The sequence below is a fragment of the Gasterosteus aculeatus genome, chromosome 8, assembly GCF_964276395.1.
Source record: "Gasterosteus aculeatus chromosome 8, fGasAcu3.hap1.1, whole genome shotgun sequence".
Lineage (NCBI taxonomy): Eukaryota > Metazoa > Chordata > Actinopteri > Perciformes > Gasterosteidae > Gasterosteus > Gasterosteus aculeatus.
Genome location: NC_135695.1, coordinates 22,202,070 through 22,213,421, shown reverse-complemented (window position 1 = coordinate 22,213,421; position 11,352 = coordinate 22,202,070). Strand labels below are relative to the sequence as shown.

General features: G+C 48.6%; 1 protein-coding gene across 2 annotated transcripts; it reads right to left on the bottom strand.

The window, feature by feature from the left end:
- Positions 1 to 4,053: 4,053 nt before the first annotated feature.
- On the bottom strand, positions 4,054 to 11,099 carry LOC120824151 (GTPase IMAP family member 8). 2 transcript variants are annotated; one of them, XM_040184775.2, is made up of 6 exons: positions 10,632 to 11,099; positions 7,348 to 8,061; positions 6,262 to 6,960; positions 5,305 to 6,069; positions 5,069 to 5,209; positions 4,054 to 4,709 (listed from the first exon to the last, which is right to left on the bottom strand). In XM_040184775.2, the coding sequence occupies exons 1-6, from the start codon at positions 10,645 to 10,647 to the stop codon at positions 4,549 to 4,551; spliced, it is 2,496 nt and encodes an 831-aa protein (XP_040040709.2). In that variant the 5' UTR covers positions 10,648 to 11,099; the 3' UTR covers positions 4,054 to 4,548. The 2 variants fall into 2 exon arrangements, with proteins under 2 accessions (XP_040040709.2, XP_077964979.1); XM_078108853.1 differs by having other exon boundaries at positions 4,405 to 4,700.
- Positions 11,100 to 11,352: the final 253 nt, after the last annotated feature.

Genomic DNA, 11,352 nt, shown 5'->3' with positions numbered 1-11,352 from the left:
GGTGTGCGTCGCAGCTGGGCAGTGATGTTAACTTTAGCACGGTGACGTCATGCGGACAGGCGCCGTTAGCACGTAGCTAACTAGCTAGCTAAGCCTCCCGGCGTAGAAGTCTCTACAGAAGCCTCGGCTTCCCTTTCACACCGGTCCGTTGTCTGGTCGTGAGGTCCGGCTGGTCCCGGTCCACCTAGCTAAGTAAGTAACCAAGTACAAGTACTTGGTTACTTGTACAAGTACTTGGTTACTGTACTTAAGTGGATACTTTACTGGAGTGTTTATTTTTCAGACGACTTTTTACTTCTACTCCTGACATTTTAAAAACAGTCTCGTTACTTCAGGCTTCTCCAGATAAACGGCGCTATGCGGACAGTGAATGTGATTGGATGAGAAGTATAAACATTGAGCATCCAAACACTCGATTATTATAAAAAGTTCAGGGGTAGCAGATTTTGATAGCACAATAACACCCTATCAAATATTGCTCCCACTACTCATTGCAGGATAATACAACAGAGTAGACGGAGGCGAGGATACACAGTCCATGCAATTATTTAATATTTCATTTCAAGAGAACGGTCATTGTACAATCTACACGCTCAATGTACTTTTTAACTTGGCCAAAAGAGGAAATAATCGGGATTTTGAGGATGTTACTCGGTTAACACGTCGTTCACCGACAGGGTTGCAAAATATTATGGGCGTGTCAAGGAAACTTGGAAAATCGACTCGGCGCATGCCCAATACTACAAAGAAGCAGTTCTCGACAAGTAGCACAAAATGATAGAGCGCCGGCAGATCGGAGCGACGCCGGGTGGGAAAAGTGGTCGGTGGAAAGTTAGTATTTAGCGACACGGAGCCTCCTCCTCTTCCTCCTCCTCTTCCTCACGCAGAGTCCAGGTAACGTTAGATGAGTCTCTTCATGACCGTGGGTTTGTCCTAAATGTTTTATTGAGAGTCTGGCACAACACAGCGACTTGCAAGCAGCGTGTTAAATAAAGTGATGTGTGTCTTAATGCGGCTTTGGAAATGAACACAAAGGGATTCTGTATTTGCTCATGAAGCCTGAACATACTGGTTAACCAATTGCTTTGTTGAAAAGTGTGATTAGTTGTACACTGTTTCACTAAAGAGATTATGTGTTCATTGCTGGATTACATGTGGCTCTCATAGGCAATTATTTGGATCACGGTCAAAGTATTTCAGTATCTTAGGCCTGCAGTGCAAAGAGTACTATGATTTGTAATGCTCACCGCATTGTTGGATCTGTTGTGTTCAAAAATGAAGAAACGCCGGACGGACAGAGGTCATCGCTGATCAAAAGGTTAAAATCAAATGTATTTAATAAAGGAGATGGCGTTGTGGTAAAAAGAACATCTCAGCTGAGGAGCCGCTGGTCTCAGCAGCCAACAGGCCCCAGGTCAGTCCTTTGACCATCCCTAGTGCCCGTCTGTCGCCTCCACCAGCCAACTCGAGAACAATGGTTCCTACAGGTATTTATAGCAATGCTTAAAGGTGTCAAAGTTAGTGTCCACACCTCTGGGAGTGGTCTTCTGGTGAGTTCAATGTAACTCGGATTTCGAATGATCCTTAGTCAATATCAGTGCTTGTGCAAGTATTACATGCATGCATTCCAGTTGATTACATCACATCAAATACAATCATAACTGCATTGATATTATTCTACTACAGTGCAGAATTACACTGGTTTTACAATATTGTCATTACTTTATGAATTACACAGTTTCAGAATCATGGCTGTATTCTGGTGTACACTATATGCATTTTTATTAATTTTATGAACCGGGTCGTATATTTGTTTCTAATATCCTACAGGCCCAAAATCAGATTTTTTTTTTTCGCCGTGAGGAATTGGTTGTGTGGCGTGAGTGCGTGTGAAAACATGCAAAAGCGTGTGTCACACGGCCAAAGCGTGTGAGGTAGCACCAGCAGAGTTGGTAGCTCTGGTATCACACCTTCCCCAGTGTCTGTGTCAGCTCTTCCTGCAGGACGTCCTCTGCATAATTGTCCTTGAATACATCATTCGTGAACGCAAACTTATTCCTGCTTGTACTGCTGGTCTTTGCTCATTTTCCTCTTTAAGGCGGCGCATGTTTCTGCGTCTGCGTCGTTGCGTCGACGCACTCAATTCGCCTCAATTCACTTAATGGTTCTGCGCGTGTTGCAGAGCGATTCACCTCCAGAACAACAGGCGGAGTGACGTGTTTGTGTTGAAGACGACCTGGAGAATCACGTCTATTTATTCATTAGTTTATTTATTTATCATAGACTTTATTGCCACAGCTGCTTTTCATCGCGGACACATTTGTCCCGTATTTTCCTCGACAACTTTGTGCGCCTCTCGACCGGCAAGGAGGTGTGAAAAGCGACGCAAGGGACACGCACGGGGGGCTTGCGTCTGCGTCGCTCTGAAAACGCAGAAGCATAAACTAGGCTTTAGGCGCTGCTCTGCAGTTTGGCGGTTAAGCTGACATCAGCTTCCCTGAAGGGAAACGTTAGACTGTAATGTCCACCTGATTCAGGCTCTTGTCATCTCCCGCCTGGACTACTGCAACTCCCTCCTGGCAGGTCTCCCTGCCACCGCCATTCGACCTCTGCAGCTCATTCAGAATGCAGCAGCTCGACTGGTCTTCAACCTTCCGAAATTCTCCCACACTACTCCACTCCTCCGCTCTCTTCACTGGCTACCGGTGGCCGCCCGCATCCAGTTCAAAACACTGGTGCTCACGTACCATGCTGTGAATGGATCGGGTCCAGCTTACATCCAGGACATGGTCAAACCCTACATCCCACCCCGCACTCTCCGCTCTGCATCTGCAAAACTACTCGTCCCTCCCTCACTGAGAGCAAAACACTCGACTAGGTCTCGACTCTTCGCTGTCCTTGCGCCGAAATGGTGGAACGCGCTCTCTGAAGACATCAGGACCGCAGAGAGCCTTCACATCTTCCGCCGCAAACTAAAGACACACCTCTTCAGACTCTACCTCGACTAAAGACTAACAAATTGCAGCACTTAAATTGTACTTGTGACGTCACTCATCTATAGCAAATTGTAAATTTGCTTATTTGAGGAAATTGCACTTTCTTGTTTCTTGTTCTCCTGAGTTTGTACCCTATGGTTGAATGCACTTATTGTACGTCGCTTTGGATAAAAGCGTCAGCTAAATGACATGTAATGTAATGTAATGTAATGTAATGTACATGGACGGCCCCTCTGGCTATTTCTATTTCTTTTCCTGGTGTGCAACTTTGCTAAAACCACGATTGTACTGTGAGATCAGAAGTTGCATCTGATATCCTGTTTACGGTCACACCACCACCACATCCCAGTGGTCCATTTACAGCCCATCCCAATGAGGTTCTTACTGCGTAGGGGCCTTCGTCTCGACTATTTATGATCTCCCAGGGTTCCAACAGCTTAGGTGCATTTGTTCCAATTAGCCGTCTCTGCTGCAGGACGAACTCTCCCATCTGCAGGTGGATCACAGACTTCCTGTCCGATAGGAAGCGGCACGTGAAGCTGGGGAAACATGTCTCAGCACCGGTTCCCCCCGAGGCTGCACTTCTACACGGCCATCATGGAGTCCATCCTCTGCTCCTCCATCAGCGTCTGGTACGCTGCAGCCACGGCCAAGGACAAGGGCAGCGTGTCCTCCGCTCTGCAGCCGACCCCTCTCACCCCGGACAAAACCTGTTTGTGCCCCTTCCATCTGCAGGAGGCTGAGGTCCATCAGGACTAAGACCTCATCAACAGAGCCGGTCCCCCACTGACTGACTATAACATCCCACCTGTCACTCTGCTTCATACTGCACATGTCACTTGTCACTTTCATTTGTCACCTTCTGTTCGCTGGTGCACTTTATTTTAAATTTTTTAATATTTTTAACTTTTCTTTACTTATTCCTTTATTTTTAAACTAACCCATAGCCGTATATTTTATTTTATTCCTCGTGCACTGTTGTCTTGTCGTCCATTGTCGAACTGTCTGCTGTTACGCACCAACGTCTGAGCTATTATTGGAATAAATGTCATAAAACTGATTGCTGATTGTTTATTACTGTAACAGAATGACAGGAAACACATTAACACAGTAACACAATGGATACAACATCATCCAGATGTAAATAAATACTTTCCGGAGCACAACTGCAATTTGTTATATTCATTTATTAGATACTTTTAAATCAAACTCACCCAATAATATAAACGTTGAATTGAAACTGTTTCTGCAGCTTCCTTATGAATAAAAACCAATTCAGACCATTTAAAGACCAACAATCCTTCAACCTGGAATTAAAATTCCAAACTATGGAAGTCAAATTGAGAAAGTTCTCGTCAAAGGACAAAATATAATATATATATATATATATATATATATATATATATATATATATATATATATATATATAATCTAATTATGTTTAGCGATTATTTCTTTATTATACAGGTTTACGGCTCTAATGGTTAACGAAAGTTAATTTGTCTTTAACGAAGACGCTCCTGAACAAACATTCTGCACTTTTTAAATCCTCTCATTCGTTCAGGTCATTGGGGTCGGGGTCCAGCTCCGATCTGTACCCGGAGGTCTGGGAGAAGTTCTCCTCGCCGACCTGGAGCTTCGACAGCCACCCGAGAACGTTGTCCAAGCGGCGGGAGGGATTTCCCCCCTGAGACGCCGGAGTCGCTGTGGAAACTAACACAAGGCCACGCTCAGGTTACCATGGTGATGACGGGGAGGATAAGCCCCGCCCCTCAACAGGAGCATCACGGGACATCGTTTTCCTGGAGTCCTTAAAGGTTCAGGTACTTAGTTCAATGTCTCCTCATACCAACGGTTTGTTTCTACAAAAGCCACCAACATGTGACAGTTCTGTCCTCACAGGAAACAACTTTTTTGAAACGACTCATAAGAGTAAGATCCAGTATATTTTGAACAGAGCTAAGCTAGGCTAAGCTAGCTAGCGGCTCAACAGAATGTCTGTTTACCGTCGTACAGATCAGGTTGAATCATCAGTGAGCTCGGAATGGGCGGGGCTTAGCCTCATCACTTACATTCGGGGAGGAGGAAGTCCATGCTGCTCTGCACATCAACTGAGGATTTTCTCTTCATTTCCTTATCCAGCTTTTCAATTTCCAGGCAGATTGTCCGGTTGATTCTTTCCTCCGACTTTCCGACTTTCTTCTGGACGACGCCTGTGGGTTCAAAAACAAGAAGAAAACAAAAGATCAGAAGAGCAGGATGTCAACGGGGGAGAAGTCGACGGACTCATGAAGCTCGACGGACTCACTCAGCGAGTTTGATCTGCTCCTCACGCTCCCCTGCAGGCGGAGGAGCGTCTCCTTGAAGCCCTCCATCAGCTCCAGCTCCCTCTGCCTGAACTCCGCCTCCAGCCGCCGCCTCATCACCTCCTTCAGCCGCGTACTCGCAAACTTCTCCTCTATCCTCAGGTGGACCTCGGCCACCTCGGGGTGGAAGAGCTGGCCGCCGTTTGCCGCCACCATTTCCTCCATCTTCTGGAAGAGCTCTGCGGTCTGACAAGGGTCCGCCCTTTTGGAGTTGTTAACCACGTGGTAGCGATTCTCGCACCTTTCGACCAGCCGGCGCAGGGCGCCGCTCTCCAGCTCGATGTGCTCCTCCACGGATCGGCCCGCCAGGCTGTCCCCGTGGGTGAGGAGGACCACGGCGTGCCGCCAGACGCCGGCGCCCAGGAGGCCCACGTGAGCCTCCAGGGCGGCCTGCTCGTCGTCTCCGAACTTCTGGTCCATGGCGACCGCCAGCAGGACGGCGTGGACCCCCTGGGGGCTTAGCGAGAGACCTCGGACTATTTCTTTGTCCTGCGCTTCGGTGCAGGCGGAGGGATTATTCCGCCAGCCCGGGGTGTCGATGACGGTGAGAGACCTGCCGGCGACTGACCCCTCCGCCACCTGGCAAGTCTTGTTCTCGCAGGTGGGGAACACCTCTTTGCTCAGGAGGTGGTTTCCCGTGGCGCTCTTCCCGGAGGTCTTCTGACCGAGCATCACGATGGTGATCTCCAGAAGCTCGCTAGTGGCATCTGAGGAGGGAAAAAAATGAATAAATAATAGCGAATATAAGAAGTGGACGAGTAGCTCTTGTTGGTTTCGTCCATCTACTAAATGAACATCACGCTGTACTGAAGACGACTTGAAACTAGAGTTTAAACCATGAACTCGTTTACAATGGTTACCGAGGGAATAAATCAATGGTCTATGGTGAGCTTTCGTACCTCGGAGGGCGTTTCTTTTGGCCACGACTTGGCTCCGCCTTTGTTCCGCTGCTTCTTCCACTCTCAGTCTTCTCTCCTGGATCCTGAGAAGCTCCTCCTGGTCTGGGACGAAGTGGCCCCCGCCGTCAGCCGCCACGGCCTCGCTGATCTTCTCCAGCAGCTCGGCGACCTGCTTCCCGTCGTCCTCGTTCTTGTTGTCGATGACGTGATACCTGTTTTCGCATCGCTCTACTAAGGAGCGCAGCGCCTCGCCCTCCCCTTCGATGTGCACCTCCACGCCGCGACCTCCCACCCAGTCTCCCCGGGTGAAGACCACCACGGTACGCCTCCACGCGGCCCCCCCAAGGAGCTCCATGTGGGACTCGGCGGCGCGCAGGTGCTCGGCGCCAAACGAGCCGTCGGCGTCAATGGCGAGCAGGAAGGCGTGAGGGCCGGGGGGGCAGAGGAGGGCGCTGAGCCTCAACTGCTCCTTGGTGGCCTCGGGGGTGTCGGACGCAGAGAAGCTTTTCCACCAGCCCGGCGTGTCCACCACGGTGAGCCGGGTCCCACCCACCAAGCCCCGGTGGGCCGCCGAGCAGGACGTCCTCCGCCCGTCTCCTCGCTCTTTGGACCCAAAGATTGTGTTTCCCACCGAGGTTTTCCCGACGCCGCGGCTCCCCAAGACAACCAGGCGGAGTTCTGGGAGGGGTTTGGTCCCTTCTGGGGGACAAAACCAGTCAACAAATAAGACTTTATTGGGATTAATCACAAATCCATCAATGAATTAAAGAGCCAAAATGAAGAGAAAACACATATATTCATATTTAATAATGAAAAATAACAGTTTCAGTACATTTTACAAGATCGGGGACACAAATAACATAAAAAGGTTAATAACCAACTCAGATAAATATAGTGTAGAAGTCCAAGTTAACGGCTGTCAATCACAGTAAGCCCCGCCCTAAAGCGTTCCCTGCTTTATGGTCTGTTTGACTCTAAATGGACCATCATTCACTAAATGAACATCATGCTGTGTTGAAGAAGACTTGAAACTACCGATTGAGACCATAAACTGATTAAAGAAATACTTATTTTATCTCCCGTCACCTGGAAAGAGTTCCCTCCTTTGTCTCCTCTGCTCTTCGGCCCTCCTCTTCCTCTCTTTCGCCCTCTCTTCCGCTTCCCGCTGCTTCTCCTTGACGGCGTTCAGCGTCGCCTCGTCTAGCCGGAAGAAGCCGCAGCGCTGCGCCATCTCCTCCACCTTCTCCAGCAGCCCCTGTACCTGACGGAGGTTCCCCTTCTCCTTGTTGTGGAACACGTGGTACCTGTTCCCGCACCTCTCCGTCAACCACCTGAGCGACTCTCCCTCGCCCTCGATGTGCTGCTCGATGGTCCTCTCCCCGAGGAAGTCCCCGCAGGTGAAGAGCAGCAGGGTGTGTCTCCAGGCCGCCTCCCCCAGCAGCTTCATGTGCTCCTCCACCGTCCGCCGGCTCCCCGCCGAGAAGGCCGTGTCCAGGGGCACCACCAGGAGGAAGGCGTGGGGCCCCGGCGGGCACGCGGAGGCGTGGAGTTTAAACCGCTGCTTGTCGACCTCGGGGATCTCGGCGAGGGAGAGGGAGCCGCTCCACCCAGGGCCGTCCACCACCACCAGCCGCCGGCCCTCCGCCCTCGCGTGCCTCACCTCGGTCTGAGCTGTCCGCGCGCGGCCGCACTCCAACGCGTCCTTCCCCAGGATGGTGTTGCCGGAGAAGCTCTTGCCGGACCACCGTTCACCGATCAGGACGAGTCGGACCTCCGTCAGGGTGGTGCTCCCCGGCTCCTCTGGAAGCAAAAAGACATCAAACATAAGCACCACCTCCATAACTAACACAGCGTTAGTTTCACTGTTTCGACGACCTGATGGAGCACCAGCCAACCCAGTCTCACAGCAAGACGTGTAATAGCCACGTTGTGGACCAACGTGGTATTCTCACACTTTTTGGGGAGAAAGCGTGACAATACAACGTTTAATTTGCAAGGTCACGTGACTATCAACTTTCGCTCAGCTAAAAAGCACAATATTTTAAGAAAGCATCAGCATTTGTATGCATTTCGAAGGCATTTCTAGCGAGAAGTATCAGTATCGAGAGTTGTATTTTCTTAACCTTCTATCAGAGAATGTAGAAGACCTTCCGTTTATTAGTTTCTAGTGACGTAGTTGCAAGTAGTGTTGCACGGTGTACCGGTACTAGAAAGGTATCGCGGTACCCACACGTTGAAAACAATACGGTTTTGAATATTTTTAGTACCGGTACTTTAAAAAAAGCAGCACTCACTGTTCCGCTGCGTGTCGGGCCGCCTGCACGCATCGACTGAACAGCTCTCACACATGCGAGTTATCAGGGGAGACGTGCCCTCATGTAGCAGACTGCTCACCCATATACACCATTAGCCTTAGCCTAGCTTAGCTCGGGTGACCAGACGTCCTCTTTTACCCGGACGCTTTTTTTAGGTCTGGAAAAGAGGAAACGTCCGGGTATAAGAGGACGTCTGCTTTGTCTTGTGTTGCACTTGCTTGATGTTTGACTGTGTTTGGAAAATTGTTGACTTGCTAGTTTGTCATAAACAAAGTAAGTTTAGCCGCTAGCAGACATCTCGTTAGCAATGTTAGCAAGCTTGTTATAAAACGCTAGCATATTGATGCTAGTATGAAGTGCTCTCGAGTCGGCTTCTTTGTAATGTTATAGGGACACTTTTCACTAAACCTTGGAGTGAGACGTTGGGGGTGAAGCTACGGCTGACGGGGAAACCGTGAGAGTTGGCAGCCCTGTAGCTTTGTTGGCTAGCTTGACAACAACTTTCCTAACAGTCAAACATCAAGTAAGTGCAACACAAGACAAAGCAAGACCCCAAATAAGTTCCTGAATAGTCCAGCAGAAATATATACATGCAAAATAACCTACAATTTCACTCATGTGGGCCGATATGATCATGAGGTCAGAATGCACACACAATTGTACCAAATAATACACACTTGATGCAATAGGCTACATGCTGGTGGAGCCTGAGGGTGGATCTTCACCTAATCCTTTTTAATTTTAGTAAATTAAAAGGGTTATAAAAAAGTAAATAAAGCATTGTTCATCCCACAGACAGTCAAACAGATACCAGGTAGTATCACACGTTTTGCTGTGAGACTGGGTTGGCCAACCAGACATGGGTGTCGTAAACCAGTCGCATCGGTGGAGGCAAACGTTACAAACTGTTCTCCTCTCTTTTGCTGTCAATTGTCATTTCAGAACGCATCAAAGTTGACCCGCCACTGACACCTCCAATCTACTGCAGAACCTGGCAAATCAGGAGATTGGAGCAACTTATTCTCTACCACCACCACAAGTGTCTGGACTCCCGATGGGGGGGGATATGCCTCATCTCGGCCTCCCGGCCCCTGGTCCATCCTACGGCAGGATGGAGTCCAAGCCCCAAACAACTTGGCAATATAAATATGTATGCCTGTTATAATAAAGCATTGTCAGAATGTCAATAAGTCTCTCTCTCTTGAAAATAGTTTTGTCTCTCTACAACAGAATGCTTCTCTGCAGCAGCGCAGACGCACTTTGTTATGAAGCGTTTGTGAAGAATGAAAACACTAGTTTGGTAGAATATAGAAGGGGGGGCTCCTGCTGCTGAACTTCCTCTGGGACTTTGTGTCGCAGTTACTTCTGACTCTTATGAACCACCCTGAAGCACAACAAATCATTTAGAGGCAAAAGAAGCTGAGTGACTCATCACCAAACTTCATCCCACAATAAAAGACAACCAGGAGTTATGAGACCGGAGGCAGAAACTGTTCACATTCAGAGGCTTTTATCTGAGCGTCACAACTTTAAAATTTGTATAAAGTTTGTCATGTACGTAGATACACAAGTGAATAGATCCAAGAATCTGCACCACTAAATGCATTTTAGGAATGCGTTATGGAACGCAAAGGGCCAATTTATATTCTAAAAGCATCATTTGTGAGGGAACCAGCTGAGGCGTCTCGGCTCCTCTTACGACTCGCTGTTCACATGGAACCGTCGAGGAGGAGTCTCAAACTTTAAGGAAGAGTTTGTTTACTGGAACTCTTGTCAGATCCAACCGGTTTATCGCCAGTTGCAGGAAGCGATCAAAAGGTCGTTGCCATGGAAACGAGAGTGCTTTAAGAGCTGATCTGAGCTGTGAGTAAAACAAGAGGACCCGAATGCCTCTCGCAGCTCAGACGTCCTGATGAAGGTTGATTTGAGCTAAAAACAACCTGCACGTTGCACAGATCAAATACATTGATATGAAGAATACCTTTTAGACAACATCCACCGGAACAACAAATCTATTCCTGGTTACTGTTAAATCAATCTCGACCATGAACTCACCGAGAGGACTTTCCATCGTTTACCCGTCTCCTCTTCTCAAAGCCGGCTGAAGAGGGACGAGCGTTTCTCCTCGAACACCCGAGAAAACATGAAGTCTGTTGCTGCCGGCAGCCTCTGTTCCCACTGAAGGAATGAAACAGCAGAGCAGCGGTTCCACCGGTTCCACCGGTTCCGGTTCCACCGGTTCCCCCGCTGCCTCGTCATAGATCACATGGAATCAGAAGCATCTGCAGATCCTGTCATGCTTTCATAACCTTTGTGCTCATTTTGTTGAAGTCCATTTCGGACCCGGTGTTTGAGGAAGGGAGAACAAGCAATAGTTGCATTTATGAGCAGCAATGAGCCAAAAACAAGTGCGAGTTAAGCTCACGTCTCTTAAAGAGTTATGTTTGTTATATGAGGAGACTAACTGGGCGTCTCTAGTGATGCTTCTTTTGTCTGCATGGTGATAGATAGATAGATTTTCACAGTTTGGAGGTTGTCGTTTAGGAAACGGAGTACAGTTTGTGTGACATGTACATGATTCAGCACTTTATTTAACAGTCAAGCAGCAGTGCAATATGTCTTTGTTTTGTTCGTGTTCAATTGGTCAGTCCTGACACTGACAACAGCCAATCCAACTGCATTCTCAGGTAGAGGGGCGGGGTTTCTGGGCAGGAGGATCTGGGTCTGTCCACGCTGGACTGGTCTCTGCAGGAGGATCTGGGTCTGTCCACGCTGG

Excerpts from the sequence above, each read along its gene's own strand:
- LOC120824151 (XM_040184775.2), bottom strand. Across the intron at positions 6,961-7,347 it reads AAGGAGGGAACTCTTTCCAG|AAGGGACCAAACCCCTCCCA; the intron begins GTGACGGGAGAT and ends TTTGTCCCCCAG. Across the intron at positions 5,210-5,304 it reads GAGCAGATCAAACTCGCTGA|GCGTCGTCCAGAAGAAAGTC; the intron begins GTGAGTCCGTCG and ends TTGAACCCACAG.